Here is a 22691-nt window from a genome sequence, read left to right as displayed (position 1 = left end):
ACAAGTATGCCTTCAGTGTGTTAAAAATAAGTTCATAAAGCAGGGCACTTTTTACTCAAATGTTTATCATTGTACTTACATTGCTTTGAAAGAGTAAAATATCCTGAAAAACATTACTTTTTTTACAAAATAAAGTGAAACTTTTCCATAAAAAAAAAAAAGATGTTCATATAACTCTACTAAATAAAAGCAGTGGAATGGCTAATGACTTCAAGGAAATCAAGAAGATACTAGGAGAGCATAAAGAAGGAATCTGAAAGAATAAACTGAAAAATAGCAGCTATCACAGAGATTAACGATGCTTCAGACCAAATAAAAAATATACTAGATGTTTCCTGGACTATGCACGCAAAAAAAAAAAAAAATACTAGAGATACAAAACAGCAGATTTGAAGAGGCAGAAGAAAGAATACGTGAACTAGAGGATAGGACAACTGATTTCAAACACACAAAAGAGCAAATGACAAAAAAGATGGAAAATTTGAATTGGATCTCAGGGAAATGATGGACAAAACAAAGGGTATAAATAGAAGAATCACTGGTGTCCCAGAAGGAGAAGGGAAGAGTAAAGGGCTAGGAAAATTAGTGGAGGATATAATAAAAAAAGGAAAACTTCCCAACCTTTAAAAAGGACATACATATGCAAATCAAACAAGTCCAACGAACACCAAATAGAATGAATCTGTCAAATAGAATGAAGCTGTCTACATAAGTTATATTAGGAAATGCACTAGTCAAATACAAATTTTGTACCAAATAAACATTTTTTGCTTTAGTCTCACACATAAAGTGAAATTTTAAAATGTTAATTACCATCTATTTTCAGCACCCTGCAGTAATGACATTCCTTTGTTCTTCCTTATGCAAAAACATTTTTTAATTTGTATATTTAGTCACTATCATTATAAATCTAGGACCTTCCTAGATTATACCATCTAAATCTTTATCGTCTTATCTTTCTATTTCATTTATGCACCCAGCCCTCCTCCCTCTATCATTCTCACATTCAGCTTCATTCAGTGTTCTAACATAATTCTATTTCAGTTAGGTACTATTGTGCTGTCCATTTCTGAGTTTTTCTATTCAGTCCTGCTGCACAATCTGTATCCTTCCAGCTCCAATTACCCAATATCTTACACTATTTCTATCTCCTGATGTTCTCTGTTACCAATGAAATATTCCAAGTTTATTCTCGAATGTCAGTTCATATCAGGAAGACCATACAGTATTTGTCCTTTTGTTTTTGGCTAATCTCACTCAGCATAATGTCCTTAAGGTCCATCCATGTTTTTACATACTTCATAACTTTATTCTGTCTTACAGCTGCATAATATTCCATCGTATGTATATACCATAGTTTGTTTAGTCACTCGCCTGTTGATGGACATTTTGGCTGTTTCCATCTCTTTGCAATTGTAAATAATGCTGCTATAAACATTGGTGTGCAAATGTTCGTTTGTGTCCTTACCCTCATGTCTTTTGAGTAGATACCTAGCAATGGTATTGCCGGGTCATATGGCAATTCTATATTTAGCTTTTTGAAGAACTGCCAAACTGGCTTCCACAGCAGTTGTACCATTTCACATTTCCACCAATGGTGAATAACTGTGCCTCTTTCTCCACATCCTCTCCAGCACTTGTAATTTTCTGTTTTATTGATAATGGCCATTCTGGTTGGTGTGAGATGATATCTGATTGTGGTTTTCATTTGCATTTCTCTAATGGCCAAGGAAGTTGAGCGTCTCTTTATGTGCCTTTTGACCATTTATATTTCCTCTTCTGAGAAGTGTCCGTTCAAGACTTTTTTCCATTTTGTAATTGGATTAGCTGTCTTTTTCTTGTTGAGTTGAATAATCTATAAATTCTAGCTACTAGACTTTTATCTGATATTTTGTTTCCAAATATCGTCTCCTATTGTGTAGGCTGTCTTATTACTTTCTTGATGAAGTTCTTTGAAGCGCAAAAGTGTTTAATTTTGAGGAGTTCCCATTTATTTATTTCTTTTTTCAATGCTCTTGCTTTGGGTGTAAGGGCTAGGAAACCGCCTCCAAGTATAAGATTTATAAGATATTTCCCTACATTTTCTTATAACAGTTTTATGGTCTTAGATCTAATGTTTAGTTCTTTGATCCATTTTGAGTTAACTTTTGTATGGGGTGTGAGATATGGGTGCTCTTTCATTCTTTTCTATATGGATATCCAGTTCTCTAGGCACCATTTATTGAAGAGACTGTTCTGTCCCAGGTGAGTTGGCTTGACTGCCTTATCAAAGATCAATTGTCCATAGATGAGAGGGTCTATATTTGAACACGCTATTTGATTCCATTGGTCAATATATCTATCTTTATGCCAGTACCATGCTGCTTTGACCACTGTAGCTTCATAATATGCCTTAAAGTCAGGTAGCGTGAGACCTTCAACTTCATTTTTTTTTCTCAGGATACTTTTAGCTATTTGGGGCACCCTGCCCTTCCAGATAAATTTGCTTATTGGTTTTTCTATTTCTGAAAAGTAAGTTTTGGGGATTTTAATTGGTATTGCATTGAATCTATAAATCAATTTAGGTAGAATTGACATCTTAACTATATTTAGTCTTCCAATCCATGAACATGGCATGCCCTTCCATCTATGTAGGTATTCTGTGATTTCTTTTAACAATTTCTTGCAGTTTTCTTTGTATTGGTCTTTTGTCTCTTTATTCAAATTTATTCCTAAATATTTTATTCTTTTGGTTGCAATTGTAAATGGAATTCATTTCTTGATTTCCCCCTCAGATTGTTCATTACTAGTGTAAAGAAACACTACAGATTTTTGAGTGTTGATCTTGTAACCTGCCACTTTGCTGTACTCATTTATTAGTTCTAGGAGTTTTGCTGTGGATTTTTCGGGGTTTTCGACATATAGTATCATATCACCTGCAAACAGTGGGAATTTTACTTCTTCCTTTCCAATTTTGATGCCTTTTATTTCTTTTTCTTGTCTAATTGCTCTGGCTAGAACTTCCAACAAAATACCAGTGGTGATAGTGGATATCCTTGTCTTGTTGCTGATCTTAGGGGGAAAGTTTTCAGTTTTTCCCCGTTGAGGACAATATCAGCTTGATTTGGGGTTAGTTTGCTGTTCTTTCTCTACTTCTTCCAAGTAGGCAGTTAATTCCTCGATTTTGGCTCTTTCTTCTTTTATGATATAGGCATTTAGGGCAATAAATTTTCCTCTTAGCACTGCCTTTGCTGCGTCCCATAAGTTTTGATTATGTTGTGTTTTCATTTTCATTTGGCTCGAGATATTTACTGATTCCTCTTGTAATTTCTTCCTTGACCCACTGGTTGTTTAAGAGTGTGTTGTTGAGCCGCCACATAGTTGTGAATTTTCTGGCACTCTGCCTATTATTGATTTCCAATTTCATTCCTTTATGATCTGAGAAAATGTTCTACATGATTTCAATCTTTGTAAATTTATTGAGGCTTGCTTTGTGACCCAGCATATGGTCTATCTTTGAGATGAGCACTTGAGAAAAAGGTGTATCCTGCTGTTGTGGGGTGTAATGTCCTATAAATGTCTGTTAAGTCTAGCTCATTTATTGTAATATTCAAATTCTCTGTTTCTTTATTGATCCTTTGTCTAGATGTTCTGTCCATTGATGAGAGTGGGGAATTGAAGTCTCCAACTATTATGGTAGATGTGTCTATTTCTCTTTTCAGTGTTTGCCGTATGTATTTTGGAGCCATCTGGTTCGATGCATAAATATTCATGAATGTTATGTCTTTGTGCAGAATTGTTCCTTTTATTAATACATAGTATCCTTCCCTGTCTCTTTTAACTGTTTTACATTTGAAGTCTAATTTGTTGAATATCAGTATAGCTACTCCTGTCTTTTCTGATTGTTATTTGCATGAAATACCTTTTCCCAACCTTTCACTTCCAACATATGTTTATCTTTAGGTCTAACGTGTTTCCTGTAGACAGCGTATAGATGGGTCTTGTTTTTTAATCCATTCTGTCAGTCTGTCTTTTGATTGGGGAGTTCACTCCATTAACATTTATTGTTATTACTGTATGGGTAGTACTTTCTTTTACCATTTTGCCTTTTAGATTTTATATGTCATATCTAATTTTCCTTCTTTTTGACTTTACTCATAGTCTTCCTTTCTATACTCTTGTCCACTCCTCTCTCTTCTGTCTTTTCATATCTGTCTCTAGTGCTCCCTTTAGTATTTCTTGCAGAGCTGGTCTCTTGGTCACAAATTCTCTCAGGGATTTTTTTGTCTGTAAACGTTTTAATTTCTCCTTCATTTTTGAAGGACAATTTTGCTGGATATAGAATTCTTGGTTGGCAGTTTTTCTCTTTTAGTAATTTAAATATATCATCCCACTGTCTTCTCGCCTCCATGGTTTCTGCTGAGAAATCTATGCATAGTCTTATTGGGCTTCCCCTGTATGTGATCGATTGCTTTTCTCTTACTACTTTCAAGATTCTCTCTTTTTCTTTGACCTCTGACATTCTGATTAGTAAGTGTCTTGGAGAATGTCTATTTGGATCTAATCTCTTTGAGGTATGGTGCACTTCTTGGATCTGTAATTTTAAGTCTTTCATAAGAGTTGGGAAATTTTCAGTGATAATTTCCTCCATTAGTTTTTCTTCTCCTTTTCCCTTCTCGTCTCCTTCTGGGACACCCACAACACGTATATTCGTGCGCTTCATATTGTCATTCAATTCCGAGTCCCTGCTCATATTTTTCCATTTTTTTCCCTACATTTTCTTTCTCTTTCCGGATTTCAGATGTTCCATTCTCCAGTTCAGAATCTACCATTGTAGGATTCCATTGTTTTTTTTTCATCTCTTCTACCATGCTTTTCATTCCCATAAATTCTGTGATTTGTTTTTTTTAGACTTTTGATTTCTTCTTTTTGTTCACTCCTTACCTTCTTTATATCCTTCCTCAATTCATTGACTTGGTTTTTGATGAGGTCTTCCACGTCTGTTCATATATTCTGAATTAATTGCTTCAGCTCCTGTATGTCATTTGAATTGTTGGTTTGTTCCTTTGACTGGGCCATATCTTCAATTTTCCTAGTGTGATTTGTTATTTTTTGCTGCAGTCTAGGCATTTAATTACCTTAATTAGTTTATTCTGGAGATTGCTTTCACTTCTTTCACCTAGGGTTTTCTTGCTGGATGAATTTGTTGTCTGTCTGCTCTTTGACATTCAGTTCAGCTTTTTCTGGACCTCTAGCTTAGGTTTTGTTTAACAGAGGAGAATTTTTCAGTTCTTGTTTTCTTGTTTCTTACCCTGCTTGTATGGTGCCTTTCCCCTCACCCCCACCTTTAGGAGGGTCTACTTAGGTATTATAGACCCCAGCCGGATTTTCCCAGACCAAAATGGCCTCCTATCAGGAGGAAAGAGTCACCTGCGTCGGTTTTCGCTGAGCGTGAGACCCAGCAGGTTGAAAGACTTTCCTGTGAAGTCTCTGGGCTCTCTTCTTCTTATCCTGCCCAGTATATGGCGCTTGCCTGCCTGCAGGTCTGAGCATAAGATGATACCGTAACTTTAACTTTGGCGGAATCTCCCTGCTGGGGGTGTGGTGGAGGCAGAGGAGAGGTTGTAGACTGGTTTTAATGGCTTCAAATTACCAAGCCCTGGGATCTGAATTCCTTGAGGGAGGGATTCCACCTGAGTTGGGCTTCACCCCTCCCCTGTGGAAGGTACAGGTTCCAGACAAGCCCTCCACAAGCTTGTTTCTGCCTATGCCTGGGGCAGTTGCAGCCCAAGAAGCCCTGTCACTGTATCCAAAGGCAGTCAACCCTTTGGAGAAACACAGCCACTAAAACCTCTGTTTCCTTTTTTTTTTCTTTTTCCATCAGCCCTGCCCTCTTGGCACTAGGGCAAAAATGAGTGACCTCCGCTTTGGCCAAGTTCACTTGAGCTGAGGGCCTATTTTTAGTTGTCAGAATTTGTGAATTAATTCCACAATTGGCATTTGGTTGGGCTCAGCCCCTGCTGGTGGTAAAGTCCCTTTCCTTTCCCCTCTAGGAAGCAGCCTGTGTGGGTGGGGCACCGGCTACCACGGCTTGGGGAACTCACGGTTCTGGGGGGGCTCTCAGATGGTCCAGCTGGTCCAGACTGAGGTACGCTGTGTGTCCGGTCACTGATGTGGCCCCAGGAGCTGTTCTGTACTGTTTCTGGTTATTTAGTAGTTGTTCTGGAGGACAAACTAAAACGCACAAATTGCTAAGCCGCCATCTTGGCCCACACCTCACTCTGACCTGAATTTTAGTTCAGACTCAGCTACTCTCCTATCTTTACAAGTACTTCAAACTCTACAAGACTTGGTTTCCTCATAGTAATTATTACTAATACTTATGAGCACTTACTATGTGCAGGCACTTTTCTACGTGCTTTACACTTATGAACTCAAAATCACCACCCAATGATCTAGGCACACTGTTATTACTCCATTTAATCAGACAAGTAAACTGAGGAATGGATAGGATAAGTAACTCCCCCAGGTCCCACAGTTAGCAAGTAGTAGGATTAAGATTTCAACCCAAGAAGTCCAGCTCCAGAATCCGTGCTCATTAAATAGTATAAAAGCATAAAAGGATATTCCAAGTCCCTTGAAGCTCTAATACTCTATGGCCTATTCTTGAACCAATTATAACATAGCACAGTATTGTGGAAAAAGCCATGTATTTGGAGGCAGTCACTGACTTAAATCTTGGCTCCACTGTTTACGAGTTACATATTAAGTAACAACTTTTGTGAGCCTTGGTTTCTTGTTCTATAAAATGAAGATAAAATCCCTACTTCTCAAGATTAAAAAAAAAATTAACGGGATGTGTGAGGCTAGTTCAATGGTAGAATTCTCGCCTGCCATGCAGGAAACCTGGGTTCAGTTCTTAGCCCATGCACTTCCCCAAAAAACAAACAAAACCAACAAAACAAAAATTCAACAAATGTGCTGCAATAATAGGATAATCACTAGGAAAAAGAATGAAACGTGACCCCGCCATACTGCATACAAAAAGAAAAGAAATTATCAAACATATCTTATAATAAGATCAACTCAATAAATATTAAGTTTAATCTTAATGTTTCCTCATGAATAGGCAGAAAAGGGCAAGGGTGGGATGGGAAAAGAGGTTAGGATTTTAAATCTAGACATTCTTTCTAAAGTGTCTCATACTACTACAATTGTGTAATTATTTCTAATAGCCACTAACAGCAACATATATTTCAAAATGAAAAGTAAAGCTAAAAATATTTTATTTTCAGCTAAGGTTTATAAGTGGAATGGTTTTCAAATGAGACCATTACTGGCTTTTTGTCTTACTTAATGCTGACATATATACCAGAATCCTTCAATGTCTGATATTCCTTTGCTAAAAATGTCAATATGGGATAAGTTGAAAATTCTGCAATTCAGGACCAAAGGCAGGGGGAGGGGGGAAGCAAGAGAAAACTACAAGTAGGAATAATACAAACAATTATTTTTAAGAATTTCAATACATTTACTTGCAATATCAACAAAATGTTTCTCTGCAATTTTGGCTCTACTTGGTCTTATGCCAATACTTTAAATCAGTTCTTATTAGAAGAAAGACGTAATTAGCTGTGTACTTTTCTTCTCCAATCCTACAACAAAGATTCTTCTTCAAATCATTAATTGAAATTGCTGAAGTGTAGAAGAAAAAGTGTTTGAATCAAGATCTGCTATAAACAGCTTGTAACCCTAAACTAGTACTTAGGTCTCTGAGGCCTCCATTTTCCCTCTTGTAAAATGGGGACAGTAAAAGCTACCTTCCAGGAGTGTTACTAGAAACATTTATTAAAAGCACTCTGATAATGGTAAATCACATACAAAGGTATCATTGCTGTTATTAACATTTGTAACTGAATTAATAACTTAAGCTCCTCTTTTTCCAGCATACTATTATAGCAACAAGAACCATAATCCTAAAATATTGTTTTAAACCTGGCATTCTCTTTCTCAAAAGCTTGTAGTAGCTCCAAGTCCCTTTTTAGTCAAATTTTCAACATCTAATCTTTATGGGTGTTTACCAAGTAGGTCCCTCTTTATTTTTTTAAATATTTTTATTGACAAATCTTCACATATATCACAGTCCATAAATGGTGTATGATCAATGGCTCACAATATCATCACATAATTGTGTATTCATTACCATGATCATTTTTAGAACATTTGCGTCACTCCAAAAAAAGAAATAAGAAAAAACTCATAGATCCCATTCCCCTTACCCTGTCCACTCACTGACCACTAGTATTTCAATCTACTCAATTTATTTTACCCTTAACTTTCATCTTTACTCCTACACACATAATCTCATTTGCTTCATGATATCCCTCTAGATCCCTGGTTCTACTGACTCTACTTGGTCCTTTTTCCTTCCCATCTTTCCAATACTTCATTTATAAATATAAATCTATGGAAATATTCATCTCTCTCTTACAGATACTAATATATTAGCTATAACTGTAGCTTACCTCAATTTCTTCCAAGTTCAGAAAAGTATTTAGTCATTTCCAATAGTTAAAAATACTGCTATAATAGGATAAATAACCTTTATCTTATTACAAAGTTTATTTAGTAAGTGGAAAGCAGTTTTATTATATTTTTTGCCTCACCAACACTTAACCAAAATTTTAAAGATAGGTTTCATGCTTTGTTTTCTTTGCTTATTGTCTTTCAAAATATTCTGACAAATGTGGCCTCTCACGTCAGACAATACAACAAGCAAACTCACCACTCTCCCCCTATCTACGTGGGACATGACTCCCAGAGGTGTGGACCTTCCTGGTAACGTGGGACAGAGATCCTAGAGTGAGCTGAGACTCAGCATCAAGGGATTAAGAAAACCTCAACCAAAAGGGTGAAGAGTGAAATGAGACAAAATAAAGTGTCAGCAGCTGAGAGATTCCAAACAGAGTCGAGAGGTTATCCTGGTGGTTATTCTCACACATTGAATAGATATCACCTTGTTAGTCAAGATGTAATGGAGAGGCTGGAGGGAACTGCCTGAAAACACAGAGCTGTGTTCCAGTAGCCATGTTTCTTGAAGATGATTGTATAATGATATAGCTTTCACAAAGTGACTGTGTGATTATGAAAACCTTGTGTCTGATGCTCCTTTTATCTACCTTATCAACAGATGAGTAAAACATACAGAATAAAAATAAATAATAGGGGAAACAAATGTTAAAATAAACATAGTGGATTGGAATGCTAGTGATCAATGAAAGGGAGGGGTAAGGGGTATGGTATGTATGGATTTTTTTCTATTGCCTTTTTATTTCTTTTTCTGAATTGATGCAAATGTTCTAAGAAATGATCATGATGATGAATATGCAACTATGTGATGATATTGTGAACTACTGATTATATATGTAGAACGGAATGATATGTTAAGAATGTTTTTGTTGGTAGTTATATATATATTTTTAATTAAAAAAATTTTAAATATTCTGACAAAATAGCTCTATATATTTTTTTAACTACTCTTTAATCAGTCCACAGACAGGCTTGTTTCTGGATGTGGTTTTTAAGATATGCAGTATTTTCTTTGGCTCACTCATAAACTAGAAAGTTTTTATAGGTAGTCACCAACTCTTCTACTCTATAATTCTCCCCTTGGTGGCTGTGTTCTGAATACCATGGAGGTTACCTCAGTGGGCAGAGGACTTGAATAGACATTTCTCCAAAGAAGATATACAAATGGCCAATAAGTACATGAAAAGATGCTCAACGTCATTCATCATTAGGGAAACACAAATCAAAATCAAAATGAGAAACCATGTCATATCCATTTGGGTAGGTATAATGAAAAAAAAACAATAACAAGTAGTGACAAGAATGTGGAAAAACCAGAACACCCATACATTGCTAGGAAGAACATAAAATGACGGAGCCTCTCCTGGTGCCTCCCCATGTTAAAAATAAAAAAAAAAAGATGTAGCCTCTTTGGAAAACAGTTAATGGTTCCTCAAACAGTTAAACATACAATTATCATATGACCCAGCAATTACTACTAGGTATGTAACCAAGAGAAATGAGAATATTATGTCCACATAAAAACATATACATAAAGGTTAACTGCAGAATTATTAATGTCTGAAATGTACAAACCACCCAAATGTCCATCAACTGATGGATTTTTAAAATGTGGTATATCCATATAACGGAATATTATTGAGCCTCAAAAAGGAATGACATATTCATGATACAAGCTACCACATATATAAACCTTGTAAATATGCTAAATACAAGAAGCCAGACACCCAAACTTGAGGGACACCCAAATCAATAGGCCAAGCCCTTGATCTTGAGGATTACTCCTGTGCAGCTTATGTAGGCAGCAGAGAAGCTTAGTCTACCTATATGTATGCCTAAGAGTTACTTCTGGAGGACCTCTTTAGTTGCTCAGATGTGGCCTCACTCTCTCTAAGCCCAACTCTGCAATTGAAAGCACTGCCCTCCCCCTACGTGGCACATGACACCCAGTGATGAAAGTCTCCTTGGCAGTGTGGGAGATGACTCCAAAGGATGAGTCTGGCCCTGGTACCATGGGATCAACATTCCATCCTGACCAAAAGGGGGAAAAGAAGCGTAACTAATAAAGAATCAGTGGCAGAGAGTTCAAATAGAGTCAAGAGGCTACTCTGGAGGTTGTTCTTACACAAGCTCAGTTACACCTTGCTACCTATTATAACTTGCCAAACCCCAACCAAAATCATTCCAGTTGATCCTAAAGAACACTTAGGGCAATATATAAGATTCTACAAAGGTTCCATGCACTAGAATAACTGTCCAGAAACCTACAATCTCCAGATGGGTCCCTGGACCAGATAAGTCCTGAAACCTAGAGGGCCCAGCCTCTCCAGAACATCAGGTAGTTCCATCTCCTTACCCCATATTATTGCCAGCCCCATCCAACATGAAAAAGTTAGAATGGCCATAGCCCAAATACCCCTGAAGAGAGGGATAGAAAGATCAAAAGTGATGATGGAGTTTTACAGAGAAGACAGGATTTAAAAAATGAGTATGACTGCTGAAGCATTAAATTGATATCTCTTTTAGTCTCCAGTATCTTAGAGCAGCTAGAAATAAAAGTCAAAAATTGTGGAATTGTAACCCATACCAAACTCTGAAATCTGTTCTACAACTATTTATGGTGCTGTGCTTTGAAATTTATTGATTTTTTGGTATGTATGTTATTTTTCACAAAAAAGAAAAAAAATTAATTGTGATGATAAAAAGATATTTATTCCTTCTAGCCTCCAATATTCTAGAGCAGCTAGAAGGAAAAATCTGAGAGGATCATATGGTAGACTATGACAAACTCTGGGATCTGTCCTATAATTACTTGTTGAAGAGTGCTCTGAAAACTATTGCTTTTTTGCTTCTTTGCTTTGTATATATGTTATGTTATACAATGAAAAGTTAAAAAAAAAAAAAAAGTCAAACACAAAAGGCCATACATTGTATGATTCCATTTATATGAAATGTCTACAACAGGCAAATCCATAGACATAGAACATAGATTAATGGTTGCCAGGGGCTGGGAAGAGGGAGGAGTGGGGAGTGTTGGGGACTGAATTACATTCCCCCCAAAAAAGCATGGTCAAAGAACCAAAGAAAAAACACTGTTAACAAAGTAACAGTGAAAATGTATTTAAAGTTAAGGTGTGTCCAAACTAAATGAGGTTGGTTCTTATAGCTGAAGCCCTCATAAGCAAAGGAAATTGGACATGGAAAGAGAAGCCATGGGGAGTAACCAGTAGCTGGAAGTCAAAGGAATTCAGAAGAGAAAGGAGAAGACATCACCATGTGTTTTGCCATGGTAACAGTAAAGCTAGGGCCAAGGATGACTGCCAGCCAGCCCCTCCAGTCCTCTGGGAAAAATCACCTCACTGACATTTTGATTTTAGACTTCTCCTAGTCTTAAAACCATGAGCCAATAAATTCCTGATGTAAGCCAACTCATTGTGTGGTATTTGTTTTAGTGGTTGGGAAGCTGAAACAGGTAGTAACTGCTAATGGGTTTTCTTTCAGCTTGATGAAGATATTCTGGAATTAGATATTGGTGATGGTTGCACAACCTTGTAAACCTATACAAACCACTGAATGGCACACTTTAAAAGGATGAATTTTATGGTGTGTGAATTATATCTCAATTTTTTAAGTGTTACCTTTATTTTATAGTTTGAAATCTGTGACACTTGTTTCCCTGTTACCTACACACACACACACACAGACACAGACACACAAAAACATGATCTACGTGCCATGTATTACACAAATGTATTCCCAGTCCAACAGGAACAGACAAATAACTTTAATACAGGATGGGATCAAAAAATAGATGGTATTTGAGCTAATTCTTTAATGGATGTATAGACACAGTACACAATATATAGTCTGCAAAGCAGTCAAAAAATAAATACTCCAAATAAGAATATTTATGTACTAGTTTACATGAGATATTACTCACTTAAGGAATAAGTGAATGGTATGCATTTCTAAAAACAGTTTCTGCACTAAGATAATTGTGGCTTCATTTTCCTAGATTTCAAATTGGGCCAGATATTAAATAATCAGTATATTCAGAAAGTGGAGAAAATACATATAGGAATACAAAGAAAAAAAAAGAACAACAAAAAAGACCTGCTGACAAAGCTGTCTTGTACAAAAATAAAAGGGATAAAATCCAGTAATTAAAACTACCACCAGGCCAGATGAGAAAAAGGCTGCAAAACAGGTAAGGCAAAGAACTATGAACTGGAAGATAGGCAACTAATAAATATCAGTCTGATTGTGGTTCCTGGGAATAATGTCATAGATAGCAGAGATGTTGGAATCGATGCCACAGTCTGATTCACCTTGGTAAGGTTACTTCCTTTCCTTCATATCCTATTGATAGTTGATAAAATAATATATGTGTTAACCTACTGAATACTTCATTTTTCTCACCTATTGCCCAGAATTCCAGTCCCAAGGCTGATAACCTACATCTTCCCAACACAAGGTACTCTAGGTTGTCACTAAATATCAAAGAAAGAATGAAGGATCCTTGGATATCTCCCAGACTGGTTCCTTCACTTTAAACATGAGAAAATGTGGGCCTAGGAGTTAAGTAATTTGCCCAAAGGCAAATAGCTCAGGTGTCTTCCTAGCCAGTCCAGCATTTATTATTTCAGTTTAGAGGTATAAATAATAGGTCTGAGAAAAGAACAGGCCAAATTCACCACAGCTTTCAACTGTCACCTGATTTCCTTCTTGAAGGCTTTAAAATTCTATATGACAAATAGTGTTACTTTTTTTTTTTTTGTACAGCCAACAAGATCACTCTATCATGTCATCTTTTCAAAGTAACATATTCGAATATAATGATATAACTAGCCCTACCTTCAAAGTAGAGGGTAGGCCATGCACCCCTCCCCCCCCAAAAAAACTAGAGGGTGGGGGTACATAGGTAGTCCAGTGGTAGAATTTTCACCTGCTATGCCAGAGATCTGGGTGAGATTCCTGGCCCACGTACTCCAAAAAAAAAGAAAAATATTTTTTTCAACAAATGGTGCAGCAATAAAGGAATATTCACACGGTAAAAGAATGAAATATGACACACACCCACCCCCACCGCACAGCATAAAAAAATAAAAGGAGACGGTGGCTTTTTGCAATTTCTACTACACCCAAAGAAAGGTGAAACTGACCACTAATGCCCAGGACAGCTCATAAAACCGTAAGCATATCCAGTTCCACTGTTCAAGTGTCCAGTTCTTCTGTGCAGTTTCTCACCAATAGCAGTAATTCAGTTCCCTCCTTCCCAAATCCATTACTAGAGAAAGAGGGAAAAAAAACTGTAGACACAGTGACAAGAAGGGGAAACTAACAAGTATGTTTCAGGAATACTATCTCTCCGTGGTTTAATTTTCTTACTTGTAAACTAAAGAAAATAATAGTGCCTATCTTTTCAAGAGGTTATTGGGAGAATTGAGTTCCTATATAAAGTGTTTATCGTGTTTGCCATATAGTAAAGTGTCCTGTAAGTGTTAGCTGTCAATCAACTCAACAATACCTACAACCTATATCTCAGCTCTCTCTCTCTCCAGAGCATCAACAGTCCAGGTGCTAAAAAATTAGCTCCATCTGGATATTCTCAGTGAAAGACAGTTATGAACTTGTTATTCAAGCCAGACCTGAACTCATGTTAGTCTCTTCCCTCTCTCACCCTTTCCATCTAACTACTCACCCAGTCCTGTAGGCTCTATTTCTTCAATACCTCCTGAAACTATTCCTTTTTAACTACAATGACCATCCTTCAGTACAAGCACTTTTCTCTTCTTCCGAGATTACTACAGTTGTTTCTGATTGGCCTTGGGGACTCTATCTCAGCTCCCTCTGATTGATTCACTCACAACTACTACAAAGATCTTTCAAAACAAAAATATAGTAACAGGTACATGGATGTTTATTATGCTGACTTTTCTTTTTTATACTTTCCAAAAATAAATTTTGAAAATTTCAATTAAAAAATGAGAGAAGAAACAAAAGTTTCTCTTCCTGCTTGATCAGTGGAAGCTGGAGGGAGGAGGGAACAACAGGAGAAAAGATTACAAAGAAGCACATAGTCAACTTTTGGAAATGATGGATATGTTCATTACTTTGATTGTGGTGATGGCTTCCTAGATGTATACTTGTGCCAAAAATTATCTAACTGCATATTTTAAATAAGTGCAATTTATTGTATTTCAATTATTGTTCAATTAAAAAATTAAATTAAAGGAAAAAGAGTAAATGGATCAAAAATCCTTTAAAAATGTTAAAATAAATTTAGTTTGAAATGCTAGTGATCAATGAAAAGGAGGGGTAAGGGGTATGGTGTGTATGAATTTTTTTGTTGTCTTTTTATTTCTTTTTCTGAATTGATGCAAATAAATGTTCTAAGAAATGATCATGATGATGAATATGCAACTATGTGATGATATTGTGAATTACTGATTATATATGTAGAACGGAATGAGCATATGTTAAGAATGTTTGTGTTTCTTTCTTGTAATACTTTTTTAAAAAATTAATAAAAAATTTTAAAAAAGAAAATAATCGAAACAACAAAAAATAAAATAAAATATTGGAAGAAAAAAAATCCTTTAAAAATGAATCTCCCTAGACAGATACATAGATAGACAGACAGACAGATAGATAGATAGATAGATAGATAGATAGATAGATAGATAGATAGATTAAATCATATAACAAATATAGCAAAATGCTAATAGTTGGTAAAATCTGGGTTTCTGGGTGGGGGTACAATGGAGTTCCAAATATTATTTCTATATTACTTTTGCAACTTTCCTGAAAATGCAAAATTATTTCAAACTAGAAAGTTTAAAATAAAATAAGTAAATCTGCCCTTGCTTAAAATATTTCAATGGCTCTCCTCTGCTTTCAGAATAAACTTCAAGCTCCTAAGCATGATAAACAAGGCCCTGTCCCCTCTCCTACATTTCCCCTAAGTGCCCTGACTCTAGCCAAACAGATTTACTTGCAGTTTCTTGATTCTTTTATGTCCTTTCCTCTATCCTCTATCTAATGCTCTCTAGTCACTCACAGGGGCTTTTCCCAATGGACACTTGTCCTCAAGCTGAATTAGGTGCCACTCTACTCTGCTCCTATAACACCTGGTCCATACTTCTATCACAGCATTTTTTAACACAGTATTGTATTTTTAGTTTTATTTTCTGTATCTCCCAACAGGTTATAAAATCAAAATTAAGGTCTATGTTTTTCATCCACAGTACCCTGCGTTGTTTCTAGAATGTACTAGTGAACACTGAAAATAGTTGCTGAATTAAAAGGAAGGGGAAAAAACGTTTAAACATAACCTTTGTCAATTGATGTTCTGATCAACCTTATCATTTTCTTATTGATTAAGAAAATCTGAGGCTCAAGAGACATTAAGTGACTCGCTCAAGGTCACACCAGTGGTAAGTTACGGAGCCAATCAAGGTCCTTCAGGCTCCGAGACAGGCACACTTTCCTATATTTGTGAACTCCTCACACTGCTAACCCAAATGCCTCTTCAGAATAGGTAATCAATAAATATCTTCTACTTTCATGCTCACCGCCACTCTCAACTAATCCTAATGGGGTTTCCGCTGCTTTGTCACACTCTACATTACGGCAAATAAGAAGACTTCACAGTATAAAAGGAATCACAGTTTAAAGGGAAAGTGGTTTTCCTTATCTAAACTAGCTTTTACCTAAAAAGATAAATAGAAAAGGATAAACAGAAAAACAGAAGATCTAATTAACAAAGGGCAGATGGAGAGATAGTTTCGATAAATTACTACTACCCAAAAAAAAAAGAATCTGCAATAGTCCACATGCTCCTGCAAGAATATTTACCATAGCTGGACCTGCCACTAGTTTTCCAGAAGAATCAAGGTGTCCATTTCAGGCCTTGAGCCCAATAAATTTTCCCTCATTCCCCCCAAATATCCATCTTAAGATTTAAATAATTTCAGATATCCTAGTTGCCATTTCCCCAGCAGTCCTCAGATCAGAATCAATTTATGCCCAGGTATCAATAATTATTTCACCACGCAAAACTTTCTGTAGGTTAGAGGAGCTATTCTTCAAACAAATATTTATTGAGCACCAATCAAAGGAACGTGATCATTGCTAGACTGACAGGATAAACAATAAATAAAACTGTAGTCCTTGTAAGCCATATGAAAAAAAGATTAAAAACACCAAGTGTAAACTAACTCAAAAGGCAACCAGGAGCAGGGATAGACAGTGTCTGCTATGGAAAACAATGTCCTTGACCCAGTTTTTGAAGACTTGCTAAAATTATAAACTCTCCCTACCCTCTATGTTTAGGAACCTTCCTAAACTTTCTTCTACTGTCTTTCTCTTTTACTTCCTAGAGGCCAAAGCATGCTAGAACAAAATCCCAAAAGTGCAGTAGTTTCCCATATGGATGCTAAGTAGTCTTACTTACTTCATCCATTCATTCATTCAACAAGTATTTATTGAACACCTATGATGTATACACTAGGCTAAGTGAAAACGACAAATAGGGATCCGTTCTTGAGCAACTACAACCTAATAATCTCTGATAGTCCTCCCCTTAACTGTAGTTAGGAATTCTCTCATTGATCTCTGACACAAACCCGGAGAGCCTCCAAATCTGAAGGGACCGCAGGAGATTCATGTTCTCGCTTTTTACACAGGGCAACTGAGGCCCGAAAATGACATGCCGAGGGTCACACTGTGTACCAACCAGCGACAAAACAGGGACCAGAATTCAAGTCTTCAGAAACTCCGATTAGTGCTGCCTCTTCTTGAGAGGAGCCGTTGCAGGTACTGGCAGAGGAAAAGCAAGTTCCAGCAGATAAAAGTTTGGGTGTCACTCTCTCCCTCCTCGAGAGGGAAGCAGAAGCCGAAGCCAAATCTGGGATTCAGGAGAGGCTGCCTCAGTTTCCCCGCAGAAAAGCGGTCACGCAGTCTCGCTATCTCACTAGCTCACCTCCCGCACCTTCCTTCAGGTCCTCCCGCCCCGCCCTCTCCGGTTCAACACCGAGGCCCAGAGGGCGATCGTAGAAATTACTCCTTCACTCACAAGCACTCGCACCAACAACGCCATGTTCCTCAGCAACCATTTCCGGGTGAAGGGTGGGTTTCCGGAGTCCCGGCGGCCGCTACGCCCTGATACGTCCTCCTTTTGCCTGAGGGAGCCCGGCAACGGTGGCGCAGGCGCACAGGAGCCGATGTGCGCGCCTTCTCTCTAATGTGCTCTGGCTGCCGGCCGGGCGCGCGCCTTCTGGTCTGCTCCCTCTGCTTCTGACACATCGTAGTGGTATTGTCGCCTACCCGGCTACCCGACTCCTTGACCTCTGGCCCGGGATTTTCCTATCCTTGTCCTCCTTACCACCCTCCATCTCAGTCACCCTGACTCCTCAGCGCGCCGTTCTCAAGGCTTCTTAGAGCCTTCCCTGAGTCCACCACTACAAGCACTCTACTCTTCACTCAGCGGTGAGGAGGACAGGCAGGACCCTGGGGGACCCTAACATTTAAGAGTTCCGTAAAAGGAGCCTACGAAGGAGTAGCCTGAGATAAAAGGGAATGTAAGACACATAAGACCCCTGAACGTCGGGGAAAAGGATGGTAACACCTTGACCGAGGCTTGATAAAAACTGATAGAGGTAGTTTGAGGGTTTGGAATTTTTGTTTGGTTGGTTTTCTCATGGGAACGACTTTGAATATTGATAGGAAAAGATACTTAAAGATACAGGAGGAATAGAAGTCCCTCTTAATATAAAGCATTTTTCATCGGTCCTCTTTACCAGTGTTTATGAATAAGAGTTCCCTATTTCCTACAACTGTACAAATGTGTGTATCAGTATTTTTAATTTTTGACAATGTAATATTACAAAGAATGTCAAGCTTGATCATCTCATCATTAATAGCCCGTTGTATTTCACGATCATCTATGTTCTCATTTTTCTTGTAATGTTTTCATTTTCTTGAAGTAATAGTTATTTTTTACTGATTTCTAAGGGCTCATTTACAATGAATGATGTTAGTCTTTTGGTTTTCATTCATTGAACATGAAAAACCATGTGTTTTTTTTTTTAACTTTTAATTCTTTCTGTTTTATTTTTGGTTGTACAGAAGTTATGTATTCATATATAATCATTTTGTGTTGCAAAAAAAAAAGATACAGGAGGAAGAATCAAGGAGGTAGGGAATTTCCTGAGGAAGTGGGAGGGAATGGCTTTGAGTAGTGGATTCCTCTTCCATTGTTTAACAAGAGAAGTAGAGAAGAGAAGGTGTGGGTGCGCCTGGGTTTCCTGGGAGGAAAGAAGTAGGATGTTGAAGAATTATCTTTTTTTCATTCAGTTGACGAACACCCATTGAGTGACTACATGTGCAGGACACAAAGAGACAGGAGTAGAAACTGGCTTCATGGAGTTCATAAAGTGTGAAAGAGACACACGAAAGTCTAGTAAACCAACGAAAAAAATAAAATAATTTAAAATATGAGAAAAAAATCAATAAATAAATTATGGTAACTGCTAAGAAGGAAACAACTAAGCTAGTGAAAAACCTGGGGAACTGTTTTCGACAGTGTGGCCAGGTAAAGGCCTCTCCGCGTAGGTAACATGTGAGATGGGCCCTAAAGGATCAGAAAGAGCTGTCCATAGGAAGTGATTTCATATATGCTATTCCATCTGCAAGTATTGAGAGGTGAGAGGGAAAAAAAAGATTCCAGAACAAGAATCCTAGAGTGATAAAGAAAAGGGGATATTTCAAGAACGCTGACAAGACCAGTGTGGTCTTTACATTAATCTTAATTATTTTAAACAGATAAATAGGAGGTAAATTAGGCAAGTCCCTCTAAATCAAGTCTAAATTTTATTCCAAGTTTAATGAGGAGCCTTGAAGGATATTAAGTACAAGAGGGCCATTTGATTCATGTTTAAGAAGTTTACTTTGGCTACTTTATATACAGTGGATCAGAAAGGGTTAAATATGAAAATGGAAGCTAGATTAGTATGGAAATAGTCTACTAACACAATTGATTTTTTACATTTAAAGCAAAATAAACATGCCCCTATTTATGTAACTACAGAGAATTAATTAATTAAACAGAGCAAGAAACAGATCATAGAGTAGTTTTACTTACTGAAATGCCTTCATCTTGCTTCAGAAATGGGCCTGTCATCTCCTCCTAACTCCTTTTATATTCTTCAACGCTATTGATTTTTGTGAATATATTTAACTTTTTTTAATACAGAATATTAAGTCTTCCCTCATTAATCTTCCATATGAAATTTTACAAGCCTGAATGAAGATGCTTTCTGCAACAAGTGTGTGGATTTACACGCGTAGCATTGGAAACCAATGGTGCAGTCTACATGTAAATTAGGACAAATGGCATTATATATCAAAAAGGGGATTAGACAAATATCTAGTTAATCAGATTCAAGGAACAAATGTAACATAAAATTGTATAAATAAGACCAAGTCAGTGTGGTAGTTAGATTCAGTTGTCGACTTGGCCAGATGAAGGCACCTAGTTCTGTTGCTATGGACATGAGCCAATGGTAGGTGAACCTCATCTGTTGCTGATTTACATCTGCAGTCAGCTAGGAGGCGTGCCTGCTGCAATGAAGAAAGTTTGACTTAATTGGCTGGTGCTTAAATGAGAGACGGCAACTTAGCACAGCCTAAGTAACTCGGCATTAGTCATCTCAGCACTCGCAGCTCAGCCCAGGCCTTTGGAGATGCAGAAAGAAGTCACCCTGGGGAAAGTTGTTGAAACCCAGGGGCCTGGAGAGAAGACCAGCAGAGACCATCCTGTGCCTTCCACGTAAGAAAGAACCTCAGTGAAATGTTAGCTGCCTTTCCTCTGAAGAACTAACAAAATAAATCCCCTTTTATTAAAAGCCAATCCGTCTCTGCTGTGTTGCATTCTGGCAGCTGGCAAACTAGAACAGTCAGTAATTCACCCAAGAGATGATGGATTAAGATGTTGGAAACAAAGAGAAAAGACTGATATAAAATTTCCTTTCTGGGACTCACCCAGTTCAAGATGGCAGAGTGAGACACTTCAGTGCTTTGTTACTCCACAGAAGCTTTGAACTATCAAAAAGAACTGGCAGGAACACCTTTCTTAAAGCTCCAGAAAACAAGTTAAAGGGCTACAGTAACAAGAAGAGTGACAAATTAAAAAAAAAAATGCTACTTAAAAATGGTAGGGTCTTGAGGCATCCTGGCTGTACCCTCCCCAACCCCTCACTGGCTCTTAGAGGATCTGGCTCTGGTCCTGGTCTCAGAAAAAGCAAAAGAATCCTTGTGTACATACTGGCAGCATGTTATCTGGCCTAATCTGTCTGGTGGTGGCTTGAACAACTCACCCCAGAATTTACCTTGTGTGTAGAAGGCAGCTCACTGAATACTCCTACAGGCACTGCAGGAGAGCAGTCAAGTCATGCTACTTGGGTCAAGGAATTGCTGGCTGTAGGATGCACAGTACAGTGCTCTGGCTATGAGGAAACTGTTTCCTAGGGAAGAGAGGACATTGGGAATCATGGAAACAGGGAATTGCTAGGGCCATATACACATGCCCAAATCCATGCTCTGAAAGGATCAGTGAGGTCCCCATTCTTTCGTCTGGAACTATTTTCTAAACTCATTGTGTAGGTAAGTACTGAAAGAAAGTAGTAGCACAGTTAAAGCTGCAAAGGTTGAGAAAGATGCTTGTTGTTGTTATTAGCACCTAGAAATCAAGGAAAGCTCCGTCATAGCACTAACTGGATACAGCTAAAGGAATAAATACCTCAGATTTTAAATACCAGCAATAAAACATTAAAATTTCAAAATCTCCAGGTTCCAACAAAAGGTCACAAACCACAAAGAAACAGAAAGTGATTGCCCAGGCAAATGAGAAGATTATAGCATTAAAAACCACCAAAGAGGATGGTCAAATCTGGGACATTCCAGAAAAAGACTTTTATAAATGGTCCTAAGTATGCTCAGAGAGCTAAAGGAAAACATGGACAGAGAACTAAAGGAAATCAGGAACCCAAAGAAAATAATAGTTTAGAGATGGAAATTATGAAAAGGAACCACTCAGAGCTGAAGACCACAGTGCTAGTTTGAAACTGTTATGTACCCCAGAAAAGCCATGTTCTTTAACCCTGATTCAGTATTGCTGGATGGGATCTTTTGATTAGGTGGTTCCCATGGAGATGTGTCTCCACTCACTCAAGGTGGGTCACTTACTGGAGTCCTTCATGAGTAAACCATTTGGGAGAAAACTTCAAAGCCCACACAGCCAGAGACCTTTGGAGATGCAGAAGGAAAATACCCCTGGGAAATCCTTATGAAACAGGAAGCCAGGAAAGAAAGGTAGTAGATGTCACCATGTGCCTTCCCAGATGACAGAGGTGTTCCAGATGATATCAGCCTTTCTTGAGTGAAGGTAACCACTTGTTGGTGCCTTAATTTGGACATTTTCATGGCCTTAGAATTGTAAACTTATAACTTAATAAATTCCCTTTTTAAAAAACTTTCCATTTCCAGTACATTACATCCTGGCAGCCTTAGTGAACTAAAACAGCCACAGTCACGGAAATTAAAATTGCCTAGAGGGGTTCAACAGCAGATTAGAACTGGTGGAAGAAAGGATCAGAAAAATTGAAGATAAGACTATTGAAATCATTCAGTCTGAGTAGCAAAAAGAAAATGAAGTGAACAGAGCCTGAGGAACTTTTGTGACACTGTCAGGCATACCCATATGCATTGTAGGTGCCCCAGAACGAGAAGAAAGAGAGTAAGAGCCTGAGAGAATATTCAAAGAAATGATAGTTGAAAACTTCCCAATTTTAATGTAACACATGAATAAACATATTCATGATGCTCACCAAACTCCAAAAACCAAATAGACCCAGCCATGGCATATTATATTCAAGCTATCAAATGCCAGAGATAGAGAAATCTGAAAGTTGTAAGGCAGAAACAATGTGTCATGCACGAGGGAACCTCAGTAAGATTAAGTGCTGATTTCTTATTGGAAATCGTGGAGGCAAGAAGAAATTGGGAAGACATTTAAAATACTAAAAGCGAAATAGACAATAGATTGAAGCTGCATGAAGAAATTA

At 37.6% G+C, this 22691-nt stretch overlaps 1 protein-coding gene across 1 annotated transcript in view; it reads right to left on the bottom strand.

The window, feature by feature from the left end:
* UQCC1 (ubiquinol-cytochrome c reductase complex assembly factor 1) overlaps positions 1–17802 on the bottom strand; it is a 148867-nt gene extending 131065 nt beyond the window's left edge. The window contains exon 1 of the mRNA XM_077170409.1: positions 17645–17802. Coding sequence (XP_077026524.1) covers positions 17645–17668 — 24 coding nt within the window. The 5' untranslated portion in view covers positions 17669–17802. The remainder of the gene's footprint in view (positions 1–17644) is intronic.
* Positions 17803–22691: the final 4889 nt, after the last annotated feature.

Source organism: Tamandua tetradactyla, chromosome 1 (genome assembly GCF_023851605.1).
Source record: "Tamandua tetradactyla isolate mTamTet1 chromosome 1, mTamTet1.pri, whole genome shotgun sequence".
Lineage (NCBI taxonomy): Eukaryota > Metazoa > Chordata > Mammalia > Pilosa > Myrmecophagidae > Tamandua > Tamandua tetradactyla.
Note: the sequence above shows the minus strand (reverse complement) of the source record. Positions and strands in the feature narration are given on the sequence as shown.